The 24,321-nt window shown below is 42.4% G+C and overlaps 1 protein-coding gene across 2 annotated transcripts in view; it reads right to left on the bottom strand.

Annotated features, from left to right (window-relative positions):
* The window catches only part of CTTNBP2 (cortactin binding protein 2), a 119,444-nt gene that overhangs the window by 41,038 nt on the left and 54,085 nt on the right, over positions 1-24,321 (bottom strand). For both annotated transcript variants that reach the window (XM_081928917.1, XM_081928916.1), the window contains exons 5-8: positions 17,510-17,713; positions 13,906-14,005; positions 8,603-8,753; positions 2,520-2,774 (exon numbers count right to left, since the gene is read on the bottom strand). In XM_081928917.1, coding sequence (XP_081785043.1) covers positions 2,520-2,774; positions 8,603-8,753; positions 13,906-14,005; positions 17,510-17,713 — 710 coding nt within the window. The remainder of the gene's footprint in view (positions 1-2,519; positions 2,775-8,602; positions 8,754-13,905; positions 14,006-17,509; positions 17,714-24,321) is intronic.

Genomic DNA, 24,321 nt, shown 5'->3' with positions numbered 1-24,321 from the left:
CAGCTAGGTTGTTGGCAGAGGTATCCCATCAACATCATATAAAACATCTGCTGAGGGAGCTTGCACCGGCTGCTAAAATGCTCCTGGATGCAGCTCAAGTTGAGCATTTAAAGGTAAACTGGGTAGCCTAAGGGACTGCCTTGCCCTTATAAAATTCGTGCCTTGCAACTGTAATCTTCTGACGGGGCATGGCTGAAATGGCTAATGCACCCAGAATCATGATGTTTTGGTACTATGGAAGTCACCCTCCTCAGCCACACCCTCACTTGCCCTGCTGTGCACCCTTCCTAGAATGTTTTTGCCTGGCCAGAACGTGCCGCTGAACTCTTATAAAGCTTCTTGCTCATCTGGAGGAAGGCTAGAGAGCCATGTGAAGAAATGAGCCTATTGCTTTGCCCACTTCATCTTCTGCCTTGCCCATCACAGGCATGTGGCTCCTGGAAGGTTCTCAAGAAGGGGATGTGGCGCTCAGGCTGAAAGAGTCCCCCAGCTCTATGTGGCTGTCTCCTAAGTGAGAATGATGGGGTTCCCTAGGCATGTTTCTCCTTTCCAAGTGCTGAGTGCCTATAACTGAATTATCCACTTAATGGAAGCCAGTTCATGGTTATAAATCTGATCTAAATTTATTAACTTAAAGCATAGCTAGAAGCCTCCCACTGGCCACAAGAACTGTGCCATCTGCTGCAAACTGTACAATCTGCAAAATCGGCTTCTGTTATCAGGTGTCTTTCCCCTCAAGGATATCATGTGATGCCAGCTGTAGTGGACAGCTAAAAACAATGCTAAATCAGCTACTGTAAATCATATTCAAAGGTCAAGATAATCTAGAGTTTTGTTTCCAACAGCGTTCACCTAAGAACGTTCTCCTGATAGGCATGTGAAGTTAAGCACCAAGGCATGGCGGTGGTAATAATCCCATTATTTTAATCCCAGCATCTGAGACCCAGACATTCTGAGTGTGTGTGTGTGTCACATTTTTGCTTCTTGTGGTTAAGAGCTATCAATAGCCATTGATATATCTTCCATAAAGTTGTTGTTATCTTCCTTGGGTTAGTGTAAACTTTTCCAAAATCACCCAAGGTCCAATCCATATGTTACCTTTGCAGCATAGGTTTCACAATCTGAGATGGTCACTGCCCTCACCACTGCCACCATAGGCCCTTTTTTGCGGTGGGAACTCACTGGAACTCAGTTCCAGCACCTCTCAGGTAGGCACCACTACCATTCTAAGATAACGAGGGAGGCGCTCATGGTGAGTTCCGGCACATCTTGTCTAGAAAAATAGCACTGACTGCCATCAACCCTAATGGAGGAGACATCTTGACATGAAGATTCTCACATGATGTAGAAAATCTGTACCGATCAGTGCTGGATTACCAAATAAACAGAGGAGGCACTGGCCTATGGACCCCACACCTTTCAGGGGCCCAATGTCAAGGGCTAGACAGAGGAGGAATGGTGGGGATTGCCCCCTTCTCCTGAACCTTTCTGAGAACAGAAGAACAGTATAGATTTAGAACAGTGGTTTGCAGAAGGGCACAGTTCAGAGGCTGCAGAGGGCAGAAGCTGGGAAATACTGGAAGAGGAGCAGCAAGAAGAAGCAGCACCAGGGGAGAGACAGCTGACAGACTCAGTGTCTTTGGAAAGCATTCCTTACCCCGCCTCCCAGGACCACACGTTCATTGAGGGTAGTAAAACAGAGAGCTCAGCGGAAGAGCTCAGATTAACCGATGTAGGTGTGGCGTAGAATAGGAGAGACGCAGGGGGGTGGGACTTTACTTGGAGTTATGCCATTATTTAGGGAAGGCTGCATTGCTTGTCGCTCTCTGTGAATTATTGAATAATTCGCTTGGTAAGAATTTTTATCGTTTCTCTGATTCTTGGCTGCCACCATGAGAGTGATCAGATTCCCCAAAGCCTGACACCCTGCAGCAACGGATCTAAATAATATTGATCTGATCCTGAGAGAAATTTACAAAAATGTATTGAAGGTAATTTGCGACTCCTCCCACCCCCTGAGATTTCAACTGCCCGGGGCCTCCACAGGGTTTAATCTGGCACTGTTACCAATGCAACAAATGGAGCCAACCATGAGAGTGTAGTTTTACAATGGCCTCAATGAGAACATCTGGTCTGGGTCAATTCTCGTGGGCCATAACCATCTCCTGTGACAATGACTTTCATATGTTAATCGTGTACTGTAAGAAAAAAGAACTTCTATGTGCTTGTCCTGAAACTTTTGGCAAACAGTCTAATGGAATGATCTCAACTGTTTTCAGTTTATTGTCTATTAATATTTCCAGTGCTCGTATTCTAGGAACATCTATCTTCCTCACCTGCTATGCAGCCTATTAAAAAAAAAAGCTTTATCAGCCCTTTCCTCATTGTTTTATAAACTCCTTGACGAATGTGAAAAACACAGTCTTGACTGTATCAGTCGCGCGCACACAGCCAGTGGAACAGGGACTTAATCTTGATACCACGTTGCACTTAACAATCTATTAGGCAGACTGACTGACCTTAAAGCCTTTTGACGCTGCTATGTGGGCTGCAGTCCAGCCGTCTTTGTCAGCGTGGTTGATGAGATCTGCAGAAACAATGGGCTTTGCTTTACGGTTACAGCTGTCAACCCCACACTCCAAGTCAAAGAGGCACGAATTAGCATCTGCTCCATTCACAAAGTTTCCATCTTCCGGCTTTCCATAGTACATAAGAAATCTTAGGCAGTCAACATTATCAGCATCGACAGCAGCATGAAAAGGTGTCCAGCCATCCTGCAGAAACAAAAAATGGGGCGGGGGAGGGGGGGAGAGAGCTCAGAAACAACTTCAGCCTGCCGAATGGATATTTACGAAATTTATGTGTTTTGTAAAAGCTGCTGTCTGCTAACTATCTGAAGCAGTCAATAGTGTCTGGCTGTAAATGTTTTGACAAAGGCAGCCCATCTGTTATATACTCAGACAACTGTATGTACTGGTACATAATGAAAAAAGGGGTGTAAAGTACTTCAGCTCTTCCTCTGAACAGTGCTGGTGGATGTTCCTGTTTCTAGACCGAGAGGGTTCACAAATGGGGGGCGAAAGAAGTGGGGTCAATCCTTTCCAAAGGATGCTTTTAGCAGTATGATACCAAAACATAAAAACACCCTGGCAGAGAAGGCTGATGTAACTGTTACTGGAGTTTTCTCAGACATCTTATCCCTTTCTTAGAAAATCTGTACAGTTTTATATAAGCACACCTCTTTAGCTCTGTGCGGTATTAAGTCTTTCCTACATTAGCATAACAAAGCGAGCACAGCTGCTCTGCAAAAACATTTTCAGTCTTTAATTTCTTTTGATGTATTTATTTGGAATCACCAACATCCAAACTTGTATCTTTTTCTTATTATTATTTCCCCCTCTAAGTTATCATTACATTTGAGCTCAGTATACAGTCCCCCCCCCCGCTTCATTTAACTGCAAAACAAATTGTAACCATGTGCCTTACTTCCAATATTCCTTATTTTTAAAGAAAGTATATATATTACTAGTTCTCTCCCCAACCCCTACTTAGGTCAATGAGGATATCATTTTGCTAATGCATTTCCCTGCTTTTAGGGAACCCAATTCTAAACACAGAAGAAAGTAGTAAAAAAATTCATATATCTATATCTACATCTATACTTTTCAGACCAATTCCTCACGGCCTTCTGGGTCTTGGTTTCAAACGAAAGTAAGTAGTAATGGGTTCAATTGCTCACTGCCCCATTTGACCAAACTTTAATGAAAGGAAAACACATCACTCTCATTCCTCTCTGCCATCCTTTACAACCTAAGGCCCGGGGGCTGGATGCAGCCCAATCGCCTTCTGAATCTGGCCCGTGGACGGTCTGGGAATCAGCATGTTTTTACATGAGTAGAATGTGTGCTTTTATTTAAAATGCATCTCTGGGTTATTTGTGGGGCATAGGAATTGGTTCATTTCCCCCGCAAGGGAGTGTGGACCGGCCCATGGCTGAAAAAGTTTGCTGACCCCTGCTTTACAGCAAGGCTAGCCCAAGAAATTTTACAGGGGACCAAATGGTGAAGAAACAGTGTTCAAAACTGAGATATGAAAGCTAGGAGCTAAATGGCACCTTAAACCTAGGTTATGGGCGCAACAATAGAATGTCTAGCAAAACAAAAAACAATAATACAAAGTTGAAAATGAATGAACTGCAGCTAAAATATTATGTTCATTTTTCACATGGTCTAGTCCTTCCCCTGCCCACCCCCCTAATATTCTTCAGAGGGTCTCTTCTCCAGTCTTCAGAGAGCAGCTGGAAGTGGGGAGGCAGAAAAAGGTTCCCCTTTCTTTCCACTCTGCAGTTTTAATCTGAAATCTTAGGCGCAGCACTCCGCCCTGAGCTCAGAAACTGCTGGCGCTAATGAAATTCCCTGTCACAAAATGCACCTAGAACAATGTGGGTTGCGAACACTGTGCAGACACCTCACCCCCACCAAACCATGGTGCGTAGTACTTAAGGCTTGTCAATGTATTTTGGCATCTGTGGCAGAGAACTCTGCAAAAGCCTCTCCCACCCTCTGGCAGTAAAAATAAATAAATCAATAATAATAAATTAAATAACGAGCAGTATGCTGTCCTTACATGACAGCCAGAATCAACTGCCTGAGGCGGAAGCTTCTCTCTTTCTAATGGCAGGAGTAGCCCTGGCATATGGCCATGAAATCCTGTCTGTGGAAATTGGTCTGCATTCTGGCAAGACGTATATTTTGTGTAAATAAGTGTCGCGTCACAGGCGATTTCACCTAAAGCAAAGCAAGGATCTGACAGGGGGTCGTGAGCAGGGGCCACACACCAGTTAAGAAATCAGCAGTCTGAAAGAGAAGAGTGGAACTGGACTATTTAGAGAGAGGGCAGCTGGGTTGTTATCAACTGCATTACACCTGCCTGGATCAGAGATTTCGGAGAGCTCTTTCTGAGGAATTGCTTCTAAACAGATCGCCTTCCAAGGCCTGCAGCTTAGAACTTATTGATCCATGGTTCGAGAAATGAACTACCGACCCACAATCAATTTAACTTGGACACAGATTGAAATTATGACATTAATATAACACGGATGACTTAACCCCTGTAACATACGTCAGTCAAATTCCCTAGGCAGCAAACTAAAGAGTATAATCCCACACATGCTTACTCAGAAGTATTCCTACCAGTTGTTCAACTGAAACAAACATGAACCGGAAAACAGGTACAGGACTGCAGTGTCAGAGTGTTGCAAAGATCCTCATACGTATAAAATGAAACACAATTACCGTGGTACCTCGGGTTACATGCGCTTCAGGTTACATGCGCTTCAGGTTACAGACTCCGCTAAGCCAGAAATAGTACCTCAGGTTAAGAACTTTGCTTCAGGATAAGAACAGAAATTGTGCTCCGGCGGCGCAGCGGCAGCAGGAGGCCCCATTAGCTAAAGTGGTGCTTCAGGTTAAGAACGGACCTCCGGAACGAATTAAGTACTTAACCTGAGGTACCACTGTATTCAGGCTTACTAGGTAAAGGAAAAGGGGACCCCTGACCATTAGGTCCAGTCGTGACCGACTCTGGGGTTGCGCGCTCATCTCGCTCTATAGGCCGAGGGAGCCAGCGTTTGTCCGCAGACAGCTTCCGGGTCATGTGGCCAGCATGACTAAGCCGCTTCTGGCGAACCAGAGCAGTACACGGAAACGCTGTTTGCCTTCCCGACGGAGCGGTACCTATTTATCTACTTGCACTTTGATGTGCTTTCGAACTGCTAGGTTGGCAGGAGTAGGGAACCAAACAACGGGAGCTCACCCCATTGCGGGGATTCGAACCGCCAACCTTCTGATCGGCAAGTCCTAGGCTCTGTGGTTTAACCCACAGAACCCCTCTATAATATTTTCAACATCCTGTTTTATCCCAGCTCTCCAGAAAACAGCACTGCTGCTTACCCAATACAGTGGTACCTCAGGTTAAGTACTGAATTCATATCGGAGGCCCGTTCTTAACCTGAAACTGTTCTTAAAATGAAACACCACTTTAGCTAATGGGGCCTCCTGCTGCTGCCGCACTGCTGGAGCACTATTTCTGTTCTTATCCTGAAGCAAAGTTCTTAACCCGAGGTAATATTTCTGGGTTAGCGGAGTTTGTAACCTGAAGCGCATGTAACCTGAAGCGTATGTAACCCAAGGTACCACTGTATATGAAAAAGACCAACTTTTGTAGCCCACCTAGGATCGCACCGATGTAGGAATGGACACAGAGGACCACATGGGACTTCAGACACGGGGATTATTGCATTAGTTTTCCTGGTTATAATGCTAGCGCTTCCCTCCCAGTATCTAATGTTCCTTTTGCACTGCATCCTGCATCCCTTTGCACTGTCATCCTGAAACCGCAACCCCACCACCACCTTATGCACATGTGCACTTTTCTTCCCCATGAAAACAACGGGAAAGAACTGTATGCTGGGATACTGCCCCAAATTTCATCATGTGAGCAGCAGTGCTGAGATCTATGAATACTGGGGAAATGCAAAACTTCTGTGATTTTCTAGATTACTGTGATTGCAAACAGACTTTTCTCTGGAAGCAATTAACATATGAGAGCTAAACGTCCACGAGATTCCACTAGTTTTCCAGCAGTGGCTGTTACGACATGTGAAAGATCACATAAAGCCTAAAAATATCAGGTGAGGAAATTGAATAAAGTGCGCTCTGAAGGCAGCCCTAAGACTGGCATGTATAAACATCTTTGAACCACCTGTTCCACAGATCATTTCCAAAACGACCAAATCTATTTTGTTAAGCAAGGCACGTCTAGGGACCTTTGCTTATTAAATGGCACAATTTGTGATAGATACGTTTCTGAACCATTTCTGGATGAAATCGTTCACAAAATTAACAGGGACTCTGATAAAAGCTGCATTTACAAACCAGAGATCTTCAGCCTTATGCAAATGAATCCGAAGCCACGATGACTTTAATCCAGAACCTGTTCTGCTTCTGTTCCATTTCACATTTCTATTTCTCTCTCTGATTTTTGCTGTCATCTTCTACCACGTCTTTGAGTGGAAACAAATGCTTCACTCCATATAGGTAAAGGGACCCCTGACCATTAGGTCCAGTCGTGGCCGACTCTGGGGTTGCGGCGCTCATCTTGCTTTATTGGCTGAGTGAGCCAATTTCAAACTGTGTTACGGGAAACTTAGCAAATGTTCCTTGATAGAATAAGGATAATGGTAGACTAACTTCTTGGGAGATAAAGGCCACATGATACACCCCAAGCCTGTGTGCCCCCATGCCCCAGCCTCCTCTGTAGCAATCCAGAGGTTTGTGCTTCTGTTTTGATTAATCACAGCTTGCCATTTCATCAGAGCCCTGCAAACTGTTGTTTACAAAGCTGGCTTCTTTCAATAAACCATAGGCAAGATTCGCCACAGTTTAAGGTTTATATTGCTAAACTGTGGTTAATCCAAACTGGAAGTGAAGGCTCCCAATCTCCTTTTTGTGGCTGCACTAGAGGAGAAGAGGCAATGGGGGAGGCTAGAATTTTTCCTGTCAAAATACACCAAAAGGAACTCTTACGTCCAAATGCTGCCAACACGTCCACCACTCCCCCAGAAGCACAGAAATAGTACTGGACATGTTTTAAGATATCTGCCTAGTTTTCAGGGTAAGGATGATATGAACCAAGAGTACATCCTGAACTCTCCAGCAAACTTTGTAGGAGTTGTGCAACAAACGCCCTAACAATGCAGTGTTTAAAAACCACTGCTATATAATATTCATGCACTGAAATCATTACTTTAAAAACATATGAATGAGTCCTTAGCAGGAAACGTAATTTGATATATGGATATAGGAATGGCGGGTGGTAATAAATTGGGATGATTTATCTGCTTCTTTGTTATTAGGAACAAAATATTTCTGCTCCTATATTTTTAACATATTTCTGCATCTTCCAAAGTCCAAACAACAGTGAGATGTCAGTTTCTTAATATTCATTTGTTGTATGTTAATTTCAAAGATAGAATAAGAATCTTCCTTATTTAGCCTGATCTATTGCTCTCTCAGACTTCCTTTTTTAAAAAACCCAAAAGAATCCTCAGTTTTTTTACCACCCCTTTGTAGACTGTTTCCTCTGCAGGAAGAACAAAAGCAATCTTCTCCTAAGCAAGGTGTCCAGGCTTTTGAATCAGAGACAAGAAAAATCTCTATTGAAGTTGACATCATGGAAAACAAGAGCTTATAGGAGCAGGATGTGAGTAACAACTGCTTCAGATTTCAAGTCTGTGAGGCAGGATGACAGGAAAGATAATTATTTCAGAAATCTTATGGGGAAATAAATAATTGAATGCAGTTGAAGGCATTTTGCAACAGCACACAACCATATAAATGTGAAACCTTCCATTAATTCCAAAGGATTTCATGCACTACAGCAGTTAAGATTATGAACAAATGCCTCAACAGAAGCCATTTTGACACACAGCAATGCAGCCGTTAGGGTTATTAATGTATGCCTCAACCGAAACCATTCTGAAGCAGCTCACTCCTGCTCTTCTTGAAATGTTGACTTTGAAAAATGGGCTTTTAAGACTTACACAGGTTTCTGCACTTCTGTCTGCTCCAGCTTCCAACAAGAGTTTGACACATTCATTATTTCCGTTTCTACAGGCCAAGTAGAGAGGTGTCTCTCCCTTTTCAGCAGCGTGATTAATGTCAGCATGATGCATGATTAATAATTCTGCACATCTAGGGACAGAAGCATTGGACATGTTAGAAGAATACCTGATCTGGAAAAGACATGACCTTTAAAATGCCATTCAGCTACAATACCTTCTCCAAACATATATTTCGATTATACTGCATCAACAAAGGTAATTGGCTTAAAACCATTATGATCAGGGACACATATTAAATCCAAAATTGGTGCCTGGATACTAAAAAAAGGCAAATTCTCTCATCCAGTTATTTGTGGAGACTTCAGCTAATGTTGCAGAATATTTGAATTATAACAAGCAAACTGGTCAATCTGTGTTCACACATGTCTCCTTAGCTTATTAATATGGCATTCTTTATTTGTTTTATTTATTTATATAGATTTCATGAAATCCTGCCTTTTTAGGGTGTTCACCCTTCCAAGCAATTAGCACACGTTATGATTACAAGCAATTAAAACAATAAAAACAGGAAACAACAATGTTAAATTAGCAGCAGTAGAATGGACCACAGTGCTGTAAAACCAGGCCGCATTTTTTGTTGATAAAAATAAAATAAGGTCTCTTCTAAAGGCCAACAGAGAGGCATCTATGCATATTTCTCTGCAAAGGGAATTCCATAGATATGTGACCACTATACCTGACACTAGTATTCATCCACCTAATAACTCTCTGAGTGGATCAGGGAGCAAGGCACCGGATGCCAATTGTAAATCTGCATATGGGCAAGGCAGTCACTTGTACCAATGTCAGGAAAATTCAAGGGCAGGAAAGCAGGGGTGCCAATAAAATATTGTGGGGGAGCAGGTAAGCTCTGCCCCGCATAATCAATCATATGATGAATTGCACACACACCATTTGAATGGGAATGCCCATAACTTTGTGGGAGCCCGGCCCCCTCAAATATTTTACTGAGGAGAGCTAAATGCTCCCGGTCCCAGCAAGTAACAGAAGCACAAACTCCAGATATCAAATTGAGAACTGGATTTCCAAAGAGATGCCATGAGGCCTGGCTAAACAGGAAGGCCTTTGAGGTAGTGGCCATGTGTGTTCAAGAGTCTGTGAAGTGTGCAAGTCCGCATGTGACAGGGTTCAACACGGCAGCTTCTTCCATGAACACTGTATAGTCGGGATGTGTGGAATGTTAAAAGCTTTTGGTACAAGCATCTGATGATCAAAGCAACAAAAGCACAGGTTACAGGGTCAAAATCATGTCTTCCCAATGGAAATTCCCCTCACACAAGCCAACACCTGGTTTTGGTTGCAACCCAACTCCCTCATCTTCTGACCCTGAACTGGTCACAGCCGGATAGAATTCAGATCACCTATATAATAAATGCATCCACTCCTGCCTTTGCTCCTTCTGGATTCTAGGACAACATTTTATTGAATTTTATACTTCAGGTAATTAGAAACCTTTGTTTAAGAACAGCACATTTGGCACTGTTCATTCTGGTAGCCAGCAATCTCCTTAAATCTAAACGGCTTCACTGCAATACAATATACAGTGGTACCTCAGGTTAAGTACTTAATTCGTTCCGGAGGTCCGTTCTTAACCTGAAACTGTTCTTAACCTGAAGCACCACTTTACCTAATGGGGCCTCCTGTTGCCGCTATGCCGCCGGAGCATGATTTCTGTTCTCATCCTGAAGCAAAGTTCTTAACCTGAGGTACTATTTTTGGGTTAGCGGAGTCTGTAATCTGAAGTGTATGTAACCTGAAGCGTATGTAACCCGAGGTAACACTGTACAGGTAAATCACAGGGGTTATGTTCTGGAGATTGCACGCAAAGCTGAAATCGTGTATAGTCAAAACAATCCTGGTACTGTCTCTGTGTGAGCATCCCTACCTTTCTGAAGCTGGTGAGCTGAGCAGGACTTGCCTTCACAAAGCAGAGAGCTTAAGCACTCTTTCTGCAGCAGGGAAAACTGGTGCAGAAAGAGCTTTTAAGCTCCCCGCCTTGCGTGCGTTTAGTTTGTGTGATTTCAGCTGGCTAGTAGGTAAAGCACTTAAAGCTGAAATTGCGCAAGTTAAAAGTACATATGTTGCGAGTTACCTGTATATGTAGAATGCATCTTATTCCTTTTTAAGACCTCGTTTTTTGATAGAGACTGAGGGCGGGGGGGGGAGAACTAGGCGTTTGCAAAACTGGGGTGTCAGGACAAGCAGAACAGATATGCAACAAGAGAGGTATGGTAAGAAAAGATTTAGGCAAGGAGAGGAGGAAAACAAGAGGCAAAGTGTTAGAAAAATTAAGAGGGACTGATAAATAGGAGGAAAAATGAGAAGCATCAAAACATTTAAGGAACAGAAGCACAAGGATCCTTCAGACTGGTGGGAGGCAAAGCAGGAGGAAATAAGGACAGGGCTGTCTGAGATTAAAAGGAAATGGAGAGATGAGAGCAAAAGCTGCAGAAAGAATTAAAATGTATGTAAATGAGCAGGGGTTATAGGTACAAGTTTATGGTCACAAGAGAGCACATTGCTCTCCAAATGGCAGTAAGTTGAGATCAATTCCAAGTCTCCTCTCAACTGAGTGCTGAACTCTGGGGGCAAAATCTGACAAGCCACCAGACGAGATGGCAGAAGTGACACTTTCCATTGAAAGGATGTTATCTGTAACTGGAATAACAGGGTTGCCTCAGGTCAGGAATCAGTCTGATTGACAGCCCCACAGGAAAACCTGCACCACACCTGTCTGAACTATGTGGAGTTCTAGCCAATATAAATAGCATCTCAGTCATTTAAATGCCAGATTTCAGGGGCGGCAACAGTATCGGCTAGGGTGGCAAGGAAAAACAGGGCTGCCATATGTCTGAATCTGAAAGCTGGAACTGACATCCAGGGGGAATTTACGAAAGGCGGTACTTTGTCCTAGATCTTAGGCAAGCCAATCGCAAAATTGTGTTTTTGTTAAACAAAAGCTCGACAACTTTTGGGGTACCCTGGTTTTTACTTTTTGGCAACCCTAGGAAAACTGAACAGCAAAATTTGCAGGAGATACCATCCATAAGATTGAATAGACACAATCAAATCATCAGTAAAATATGGATCTCTGCAGCACTATTAGAATTAATCCTATTCAAGTCCAGAGAGGATGGATGGATATAAGATTACCTGAAAAGAGCTGATATCAGCTCTGTTTTTCTACAATCTTTCATAGAATAGTGAAAGTTTCATTTATCAAGAAATGTAAAGTATTCAGCAGCTATGAAAGGCATATCTTGAAAGACACTTGCTGCTCTCACAACAACATGCATACTTGTCCGATTATACTATCCCACATTCTTACTGCTCAGAGGCTTCAAAATGAAAAGGGATATATATATATATATATATATATATATATATATATATATATATATATGCTTTCGTAGATTTTCACGGGTACAGGAATGCAGGTTTTGGTGTCCTCGGGTGTCTTCCCGTGTAAAAGTTGGGGTGTCTAGGCGACGTTTCGACGAGGTCTCACTCGTCATCTTCAGGAGTGAGACCTCGTCGAAACGTCGCCTAGACACCCCAACTTTTACACGGGAAGACACCCGAGGACACCAAAACCATATATATATATATATATATATATATATTCGAATTATCACCTCAAAGGCTCTGGTAGTACAAACGGAACACATTAAAATTAGTATCAGCTTATTTGCATTTGTTGTTTAGTCGTGTCCGACTGTTTGTAACCCCATGGACTCCAGGTCCATGCTTATTTGCATGTGATTGATGCAGTCAACAAACCACAAGCCTCTTCAACATTCTCTTATCACAGAAATTGTAATGTGGGAAGTATATTCATGTCAGACATGGGTATGCCCAATAATGACTACATGATTTGGCATTCACATTATCTTTCTTGTAGGCCAAAGTAACTCACCCAATGCACACAAACTATTTTATTATATAGAGGAGGGTCTTGTGTTAAGCTCCCAGGATAGGATATGGCACTAAACCCAGAATAAAATGCCGAAAGGCTATGAATTTCAGCATGTTTTCTTAGAGCTAACTAATGAGACTTACTTTCAAGTAAGAGTAGTAAGGCTACTCTTGGTTTTTTTTTGTTTTTTTTTGGTGAGGGGGAGGATATCAGATCCCTAGTTTGCAGAGAAGGAGGAGGAGGAGGAGGAGGAGGAGGAGGAGGAAACAGGAATTCAGCAAAACTCTTTAAGCAGACTGTTAAAGGAAGGTCTGTTACCCCTTTTTCAATTATAAGTGTGAAAGCTCTGAGAGGCTCACATTAGAGAATCTAGCTCACAATACTACACTACTCCTATTTCTGGGGCTATTTATACAGTTTCTCACACCTTGATAACAGTGAGGAACTGACTTTTTAAAATCTGATTTGCGGATAACTTCAGCTTCCTCACCTTACCAACCAATCCCAACCGACACCCCCCCAAAATTATATCCTTCCATGGTTAAATATAGTACACAGATATTTCTCACAAGACAGCAGCTTTTCAAAATTGTAATGTCTTGCTTCAGTCAGTTACCATCAAAGTCCTACAAAAGTGTGCCTTTATTCCGTTTCCTCAGGCACTGCGTTAAATGAAACATCCTTGCTCTTTGACATATTATACCCCAACTGAGGGGGCTTTTTCTGTAGGCAGACCACTTTTTGAAGGATCAAAGGCAAAATATCAATGAACGCAATTTCCCCATCAGCTGCCAGCACATGCTTTTCATTTAATTTTTGTGCTCAAAGAAATGGCTGATAAGGCTTTCAGTAAAAGCTTGACCATAAATCCGTCCAGAGCTCCCGTTAAGAGATGCATTTTTAGAAGGCAAGACCCATTTTTCCCATTTGAAATAACACTATTATTTATTAAATTTATAGGCTGCCCTTCATCTGAAGACCACAGGAAGGTTTACAACATAAAAATACAAATATGTAACTTAAAATGCTTGCAGCATGTGCCTCCACAGAAGTATGAAAGCGAAATCGTTTTTGGAGCATGGCTTTATTGCAATAAAATCATAGAAACTAGAGAGCTTTTTTAAAAAATCCCCAAACATCTCTACTTCTAACAGAAAATCTCATAATAATATTACAACTGAGGATTATAGGCAGGAATAAGTCTTTAATTGAGTACGTTTTTCTCTCGCAGCTTGTGCACCCCAATACTTAAAAGATTACAAGGAATTCTGTGTCTGGAGAAACACAGAATTGCCACGTTACTTACTTGCAATGTCCCTGAGCAACTGCTGAACACAAGGGTGTAAAGCCATTTTTATCAACAGGATCAACTTGAGCTTCTGAAGTCAGCAGCAATCTTACACAATCTAGGAGTTGGAAAACACAAAGGCATATTGATATATAAGAGGGAAGTGGTGGGGAGAGATAAGGGTCTGAAAACCAGAGAGCATTCCTCAGAAACCGCGCATCTACAGTATGTAACCATAAAAGTTCCTGTGGATATCTGGTTGTCCAACTGTTGAAACAGAGTTCTGGACCAGATCTACCAAAGGCAATATTCTGTATTGTGATGCCAGGTTACTAGGACACCTGGGCAAGGCAAACTTATCTCTCATATATAGAGAGAGCAAATTAACAAAGACTTCCCTTTCACCAAGTTCTTTTTTATTTTTATTTTATTTATTAGATTTATATAATGCTCTTCTTCATAAGATCTCAGGGCGGTTCACAGAATAAAATACAGGATAAAAGCAAGTAAAAAATTAAAACAAAACAGCAAAACAATAACCCCGTCTTCCCACAGACACATTTAAAAGGCCCCAGAATATTATTCAGCCCAAGGCCTGGTTGAAAAGAAACGTTTTCACCTAAAAATATATAATGAAGGCACCAGGTGAACTTCCCTGGGGAGAACACTCCACAAACAGGGAGCCAATACGGAAAGAAAAACCTTTCTGAGCCTTTTAATGCTTTAGAATACACTGGAAATTTCCCAACTTTGGATTTTGCTTTCACAAGATTTGGTGATGGCCGCTAGCTTAAGATGACTTAGTACGTGGGTAAGAAAAATCCACAGAGGAGATGTCTATTGCTACAAGTCATGATGGCTACATTCACGCTCCCCATTCGGAGGTAGAATGTCATTTGCCAAGAAGAATCGATGGGAGAGGTCTACTACCTTCATGTCTAGCTTTTGGGAGACCTGTGACTGGCCACACTGGGAAACTGGCAACTGAAATGTTGGTCTAATCCAAAAGGATTCTTCTTATGTACCTCCAAGTTTCCCTTGCAACCACTGCCTTCCTTACTGTACCTACAGCCCAGCAGCTTTCTATGCTACCTCTTGCTCAAATCTGATGAAGTGCTTATAGGATTCTGAGGCTGTAAGTGTCCCATCCTGACCCAAGTGTAGACGCATCTATGTCTACAGGGGAAGGAGACGAGTGTAGAAGGGCTGAAACCAGACCCCAGAATTTGGAGTTTGGATTTGGATTTGATATCCCGCTTTATCACTACCCAAAGGAGTCTCAAAGCGGTTAACATTCTCCTTTCCCTTCCTCCCCCACAACAAACACTCTGTGAGGTGAGTGGGGCTGAGAGTCTTCAAAGAAGCGTGACTGGCCCAAGGTCACCCAGCAGCTGCATGTGGAGGAGCGGGGAAATGAATCCAGTTTCCCAGATTGCAAGTCTATCGCTCTTAACCACTACACCACACTGGAGCTTATGTGAGGGGCGTATTGCTCCCCTGTGACTATACAGAAATATTAATGTCTCACACCAGGAACTAATCTTAGGGCTGCAAGAAACACAGCCATCAAGTTTCCGTCCAAATTGTACCAGTTTCTCAGTGGACTGTTTTGCCTTCCTTCCAACATATACAAGTCTTGAATATTCACCAGGAGTGATAAAAAAATATTTGACCATAAAAGCTTTCCATTTGCTTAAACTGTGTTGAAATGTCTCAGCAATACTTTGATGTTAATACTGTTTTCTCCATATAATTTCAGAATGAAAGATCAAGGGCATGCCGCCAATAACAGTGGAATCCCAAATTCTCCAAGTGCCCCTATTTTCCAGGGAGAGTCCTGGATCTACAGAAGCTGTCCTGGTTTCTGATTTGATCACGGAATGTCACGGTTTTCCTTACGATGGCCCTAATCTCAGTGGAGAAATGTTGAAGGGTACGGCAGGTTGCCCCTGTTTTCATCAGAGAAATGTTGGAGGGTGTGGAGTTATGTGACACCCCAAGCCAAGGAGATACGTAACTATACAACCTTCAAAAGACATCTAAAGGCAGCCCTGTATAGGGATTTTTAAAAAAATGTTTAATGTTTTATTATGTTTATATATGTTGGAAGCTGCCCAGAGCAGCCGGGGTAACCTAGTCAGATGGGTAGGGTAGAAATAATAAAATTATTATTTATTGTTATGGAAAAGGATGTCCCTATTTTCATCAGAGAAATGTTGGAGGGTATGGAATCCTATAAAAAGGTAAAGGGACCCCTGACCATTAGGTCCAGTCATGACCGGCTCTGGGATTGCGGCGCTCATCTCGCTTTATTGGCTGAGGGAGCCAGCGTACAGCTTCCAGGTCATGTGGCCAGCATGACTAAGCTGCTTCTGGCAAACCAGAGCAGCGCATGGAAACGCCGTTTACCTTCCCGCCAGAGCAGTACCTATTTATCTACTTGCACTTTCACGTGCTTTCGAACTGCTAGGTTTGGCAGGAGCAGGGACCGAGCAACAGGAGCTCACCCCGTCGCGGGGATTCAAACCGCTGACCTTCTGATTAGCAAGTCCTAGGCTCTGTGGTTTAACTATACATGTCTACTAAAAAGCCCGGTTCCCTGCAACAGTCCAGTGAGACAAACCCCTAGGTAAGTGTGCATAGGAAGTGTTGGAAACTTTTGCCTTGTAGGCCAAATTTGACCCTGGTTGCAGTTGGCCATTTCCCCCCAAGCAAATCCACCTGCTCCACACCTGACATTATATGTGTGTGATACTGCTTTGAAATCCTGACAATCATCACCTGATGTCATGGTGGCATCAGGCGATTAACCGCCCACCTGTCCAAAATTTGGCCAAGAGGTAGGCCCACTGAACTGACCAGTTTCCTCACCCCTGGTGTCTAGTGCTGCAACCTTAGGCAATCCTGCCCTCGTGGGAATAAACCCCACTGAAATCAAGGGGACTTGCTTCTCCATAGCCATGTTTAGGATGTCACTGTTAAGTATGCAGGGTGGGATTCAATTAATGAGTCCTATTGGTGGAAGTCCTGTATGAGGACTTCTGGTTGTGCAACGAGGACTTCCTCCTATCTTCCCACATTCCCAAAAATGGGTTCAGGGGGTTGTTAGGAGAAGCCTAGAGAAAGGAGGGGACATGGGTGGCGCTGTGGGTTAAACCACTGAGCCTAGGGCTTGCTGATCAGAAGGTTGGTGGTTCGAATCCCCATGCTCAGTCCCTGCTCCTGCCAACCTAGCAGTTCAAAAGCACGTCAAAGTGCAAGTAGATAAATAGGTACCACTCTGGTGGGAAAGTAAACGGCGTTTCCGTGCGTTGCTCTGGTTTCACCAGAAGCGGCTTAGTCATGCTGGCCACATGACCCGGAAGCTGTACGCTGGCTCCCTCGGCCAACAAAGCGAGATTAGTGCCGCAACCCCAGAATCGGTCACGACTGGACCTAATGGTCAGGGGTCCCTTTACCTTTACCTAGAGAAAGGAGAGAGAAGATTGTTCTCTCTGGGAAGCCAAAATGCTTGCCCTGGTGGAACAATCACCTTAGGGCACTGTGGAATTCCTCCCCTGAACTAGAAAAGCACATATAAACACAGCGGATAGTAAAGTCAGGGCACGGACAAAATCCATACCTGTATGTCCATTCATAGCAGCAGAATACAAGGCAGAATAGCCATCTTCACAGGAGTCATTAATGTCCAGACCTTCTTCATTAAGCAGCATTGACAATAAAGTTACATTTCCCTGGGCAGCAGCTTGGTGAAGAAGGGTGGGCCTGCCACCCAGGGGGACAGGACCACCACTCATTAATAAAGGGGTTAGGGAGGGAGACCAGCCTGCGAGTTAAAAGCAACATCAATTAGAGAGAACACACATGAAGAAGTTAAAGCTGCACACTTTGAAAGCTATTTCAAAAGTTCTACAAATGAAAACAGATACTGCCGTTTCAGCACATATAAAAAAATTAGCAAAACTTTAAAAAAAAAAAATAAATCCTGGATCCAAAGATAGCTTCAAATCACACACATGCTAACTGAAACAATTTATTATTTAGGTAAGCTCAAGGAAACATTCCATCTACTTTTGGTACAGTGCCATTGCCTAGATTTTGGTTTTTGGTTTTTAAAAAAGATTATGTTTTAGTTGAAAAGCTAGCTCAAGTTATTTTGGTTTAAATTTAGCAAAAATAAATAAATTAAAAAGAGGATTGAGATAAAATTTGCATAGGTTTAAAGTTACATATGATTTTAAAGAGTCATCTTTATCAGTATTCTCTTAAGAAAATCTGCTTAAATCTATGCAAAATATGACAGGCATTTTAGTTGAAAGTACATTTAAATCTCACACCTACTGTCTAAGCCTGCTTGTTACTCAACTGGCCTGAACACTGCAAAGAGTCATCTAAAATGTGGCAGCAGCACCGCAACTTCCTTTGTGTTTTACAGTAAGGACTAAAGAGCAGCAATTAATTAATTATATCAAAATGACTGGCAAAAGCTTCCACATCGTCCACTAAGAAACGCAAGCGACAGAACAGAATTTTAGGAAATTATAGGAGTTATCTTGGATAGACATTCCAGGTATCAGACGTTAGCAGCTTTAGAGGAGAGTTTATTAAGGGCATGAAGTCTGCTGTACAGGGTGCGGAAGACTTTGTGAACTCTTCCTTGATCAAAAGGCTGAAAAAGGAAATAGAAAAGGGGATTGAAAATAGATATCGCTTCTTGCAACTGTGGATTGCCGATCGACAAAGGAGAAATTCCAAAGGGATTTCCAGCCTTTATTGAGGTTCGGGTTATAATCAGGTTATAACAACTGCCCACACTATAAGCCAGGCATGAGGAATTTGGGGCTCTCCAAATGCTGTTGAATTACATCTCTGACCATTGGCCATGCTGGCCAGGACTAATGGGAATTGGAATCCAATGATATCTGGAAGGTCTCAGATTCCCTATGCTTGCTATAAATTGGAAGGATCGTGAATTTAAAACACCAAGCTTGGTAATATTTGTATTGTAAAATATAATTTCTATGGCCTCCTTGATGTAGAAAGTACCGTATTTTTTGCTCTATGACTCACTTTTTCCTTCCTAAAAAGTAAGGGGAAATGTGTGTGCGTCTTATGGAGTGAATGCAGGCTGCTATCCCAGAAGCCAGAACAGCAAGAGGGATTGCTGATTTCACTGCGTAGCGATCCCTCTTGCTGTTCTGGCTTCTGAGATTCAGAATATTTTTTTTCTTGTTTTCCTCCTCCAAAAACTAGGTGCGTCTTGTGGTCTGGTGCGTCTTATAGAGCGAAAAATACGGTATTCTACTCTTGTTTTTCTCAACTTAACAGCCATTCATTAAGTTATCTATTTCCAACTATTGTAGGGTTTGGTTATCTCCAAAGTTTTAAAAAGCTGCCATGTCTTTAATGAAGTATAAGCAGACTGACTCATAAACATTACACGTCTCAATAAAGATGGTGTTTAAAAGAGGAGAGCTTTTTCTTGTAACAGAAAACAATCATTTATGCCATGGAAAATAATCATAAATGTATTAACTGAATTTAAAAGAAAAATACAGAAAATGGGCCATAGTAGAACTGCAATGGGTCTCATTGGTCTTGGACACTATATTAAGGGGGCAGCTACTGAGCAGGAACCAATGAGAAGGTTAATGGAAGGCACTAACAGACTGAGGGACAAAGCTAACTAATGGCAGAAGATGATGGACCAAAGGAAGGGAGTCAGAGGATTGGATGGGCACAAAGGTTAAGTGCAGGCAATAGGCAATAGAATAACAGCTCTGCTTATCTCCCTGGAGGTACTTACCTTGGGGTTATTCTGTTGCCACTAATGACAACATCAATTTCCCCCCTCCTTGACCAATACCACTTTGCTACTAAACAGTTCAGGGGTGGACAGCACAGAAGGGGTGGACAGGATGGAACTAGGGAGAAAACTCTCTCTAGGAAACTTCAATAGAGTTTCAAGGTCAGCCTCTCTTATTATAGATGTCCCCACTATCACCCCTAGCCCAGCAGGCAAAAGGAGCCAAACTTAGAATTTTTGGTAGCCCAATGATCAACTACAATGGATCCTTAACAGAAAGGTTGGCTTTGATTAAACATAAATATATGGTGTTGCTATATATTGTTGTTGTTTAGTCGCTTAGTGTGTCCGACTCTTCGTGACCCCATGGACAAGAGCATGCCAGGCACTCCGATGCTTCGTGACCCCATGGACCAGAGCATGCCAGGCACTCCGACTCTTCGTGACTCCATGGACCAGAGCACACCAGACACTCCTGTCTTCCACTGCCTCCCGCAGTTTGGTCAATCTCATGTTGGTAGCTTCAAGGACACTGTCCAACCATCTCGTCCTCTGCTGTCCCCTTCTCCTTGTGCCCTCCATCTTTCCCAACATCAGGGTCTTTTCCAGGGAGTCTTCTCTTCTCATGAGGTGGCCAAAGTATTGGAGTCTCAGCTTCAGGATCTGTCCTTCCAGTGAGCACTCGGGGCTGATTTCCTTAAGAATGGATAGGTTTGATCTTCTTGCAGTCCATGGGACTCTCAAGAGTGTGTGTGTGTGTATGTGTGTATATATATATGTGTGTGTGTGTGTGTGTGTGTGTGTGTGTGTGATGAAGAATCCATGCATGGCAGGCTATTATAGGAAGTTGTGAATGTTCAATAAAGGAAAGGAAGAAATAGAAAAAAGGGAAGACTGAGAGAAAAGAAAAGAATTTTTTATATAGTTTTAATGATTTCCTTTCTATTTAAAGAACTACAAGTCATCACAAAAAGTTGTGAATATCATCTAAACTTTGCCAAAGAAAGAAAGAAAGAAAGAAAGAAAGAAAGAAAGAAAGACCTAACAGAAAAAACCGAATAAAATCTAGATGAAAGAAACCTTTATATTTTAACTAGATTGCTTCCACATTAGAGTCCTTTAGCATTGCTGTGGCTTTGCTTTTCCCCAATTAGCTGGAAGAATAAAAATGGGCATTCCAGACAAGCAAAAGGAACATAGGTTTCCAGCAATTTTAATTAAGTTTCTTCACTGGAGGCCAACCCATTTTATTCTTCCTTGATGTGCATGGGTGAAGGAATGGTGGCGAACAGCCTCTTAATTGTCCCTTGAATTTCTCACAGCACAATCCTATGCATGCCTACTCAGAAGTAAAATCCACTGAGTTCAAGGGGACTTATTCTCAGCTAAACATGTATAGAACTGCAGCCTTAATGCCTTTTTTGGTTCCCATTGATGAGAGGAGGGTTAATTACTGCTTTTCTCTCAAACTAGACTATAGTGTGTTCTTGCTATATAAAATATGAAAAGAAAAATAATTAGCATAAACCAGTAATTCTTTTTCTGGCCCATTTGCAAGACTAGAAGGGATACTGGGACAATTAAAGAGAGGCTATTCATGGTGACTTTAAGAGGTTATTCATCACTAACTACCAGGGCCATTAAAAGCCTCAAGGGTGCTTTGCTTATTCACACTGGACAGGTTGGTTTTGCAGTTGCATTTGTTTACACCCCCCCTGCAAATCACCACAAAACCCATTGGGGGAGGGAACATTAAAACTGCTGGAATACAATGGGCTGACTATGACATTACTGGATGTCTCTTTAGAAGTGAACAATGAATGGGGAATTCCTGCTAGTATGGAAGCAAATCTCATTTGTGTATGTTTATAATGTTAAGCTAACCAGGTCTTGAGAGCTCTTGAGAGTCCCATGGACTGTAAGAAGATCAAACCTACCCATTCTTAAGGAAATCAGCCCCAAGTGCTCACTGGAAGGACAGATCCTGAAGCTGAGACTCCAATACTTTGGCCACCTCATGAGAAGAGAAGACTCCCTGGAAAAGACCCTGATGTTGGGAAAGATGGAGGGCACAGGGAGAAGGGGACGACAGAGGACGAGATGGTTGGACAGTGTTCTTGAAGCTACCAGCATGAGTTTGACCAAACTGCGGGAGGCAGTGAAAGATAGGAGTGCCTGGCGTGCTCTGGTCCATGGGGTCACGAAGAGTCGGACACAACTAAATGGCTTAACAACAACCAGGTCCAGCAGCACTGGCAGGAAGAGGCACCCTGTCGTAGGCCTAATTCAAGGAGCCCTTTTACTGAATCTGTTAGACAATCGTGGATTGGATTGGATTGATCTTTATTACGGCCATTGGCCCGTTACACGGCAGTTTCCCATACCAACATATTATACTTAAACCTCCAATTTTAAAATTTAGACAATCGTGGCTATCTGGTTTATTTTCCTTTGGGTGTTGGGCTGGTAGAGAGAGAGTGGAGGAACAAAATGGAGCTTCCAGCAATAAGTACTTGATTTAGCACTTATTTAGGAATGGTAGCAATCAAATGTTGGGATGCCATTTGTAACTGTTGTTCAGATGTGGGTAGAGAGGGAAGGTTAAAGAGATTTTTGGCCATGGCTACAAACACAGACGAAAGCCATTTTCAGAAAAAGCTTTTGAATTCCATCTTAGCTTTTTAAACAAGTGCAATATCTTTTCAGTCATATAGATATTAGATAAAGTAGGTTTACTGTGCACTATAGCAGATCCGGATTTTATTAATATTGCATTCACCTTTCCGGCAGAGCTTAAATTTTATCTTCTTGGTGAACTGCTTTACAAATTAACAAGGGTCCCAGCATGGAAAGCAATTCCAGGCAAGAGCCTGAAACACACATGAAGATTACTGCATGCAGCAATCACACACACACACACACACACACACACACACACCACTGCATGTATGAGTATTGGAAAAGGAGGTCCATGTAGAATTAACATATGAAGCAAGAGCATGAGAAAGCCTTCCAAAACATAGCATATACAAACGAAGCAATAATAACTGCATTGCATATTTCGTATGCAAATCCCACTGTTAATGTAACATTGAATCGGCACCGATTTTTAAGAGTTGGCAAGGAAGAAGAACCACAGGTTTGTATTCATTCAGGAAAATGCATAACAAAATTCGGAGACATGAGTAAGCTTTGTGGTTTCATATGCAAGAAGTTAGCAAATACGAAGCATCTGGGAAAGCGTGCTGGACATGCAGTGATGGGAGAATGAAAGGAACAGGGGGGGAAAAACAGCTTCTGGCATCAGCTTCAGATTGTGGAGATGATTAATTTCAGAGTCTATTACCAACCTCTCCTGCACCCCATTCACTTTATGAGCAAACCACATCACAAAAAGATGAATCAGATCTGAATGAACCAAATAAAAACAACGTTGATTGAAAAGTGATTTTAAAAAATAAATAAATAAGAGAAATCTAAAAAGAATGGATAATCCCAAGGGCATGGGAAATTCAATTGCTTAGAGCCATTTTAATATTTATGCTTCCCCCCGCAAGTCTGAATTGTAAACTCAATTGATATTCATTGGCAAAATAATGAAGGCTATTCATTGGCATTAAGAGAGCTGAATCATGAATACTTACAGAGATCTTTCAAGTAAGAAAGTGACCCACAGCTAATAGGGATTCAGTTGACATTTCATACTTGACAAAAGTATGAAGACGCACAAGAGACTTGCACTGACATATAGAATGAATTTGGTAATGATAAGGTGGCCAGGCAGCAGATATAACCAGTCTTGCCTAATTCCATGTATACTTTTTAAGATATCTCTATGATGGGAATCATGCTAAATGTAGCTGGTCACGTTCATCAGGCACAAAGAGCAAAGGCAGCAGCACCCAACTTGGTAGTGACCCTCAGTTCTGGTAGGCTACGTCTGCTGCCATCTTAAATAGGATTGCACAGCCTCACTTAAAACACCTATGGAACAAGCTCAGTTGTACTCAAGTGACAACTGGCAGGCTCCCTGAATGATCACAACTTGGATAAGCTCATGGCGAGATACTTGGATTGGATCTAGGAATCTTCAACATGGGACTCTAGATATTTAGAAAAATCTTTGGATTGATTGCACAGCACTTTTCATGATAAATACACCTAAACTCAGACCTGGCTGTACTGAACAAACCTGCTGTGTGACAGCGGCATGTTAAAACTTCCGTTTGAATTGCATGGTAAAAACACTCAGGCCTGTTTACAGACGTGCAGTGGCGTTGCGTGGGGACAGGGCGCAAAATTGTTAGCAGCACAAAATGTCAACACCCAGCGCTACCTCAATATAGCTGTGTGCTTCCGTCGCTGGGGTCCACTGAAAACATCTTATCCACGTGAAACCAGGAAGTGAAATTTCTAGACAATGGAACAACTATTCTTTTCTTATCTCTGCAGGTATGATCTCCTGGGTGACGCAGGTGCCATTAGGCAGCTAAATACACATGTGTTCTCTGTCCGTTTTCCTCCCATCCACCCCACCCGAGAACTGGCAACCCAAGCTATGCCACTGCACATGTGGCAATGTTTTTGCATTCTTTCCTGATGACTGTCCTTGAGCTTGGTCCTGTCTA

This window comes from Podarcis melisellensis (assembly GCF_964234715.1).
Source record: "Podarcis melisellensis genome assembly, chromosome: 10".
Lineage (NCBI taxonomy): Eukaryota > Metazoa > Chordata > Lepidosauria > Squamata > Lacertidae > Podarcis > Podarcis melisellensis.
The sequence above is the reverse complement of the archived record's forward strand: the minus strand, read 5'-3'. Positions and strand labels throughout refer to the sequence as shown.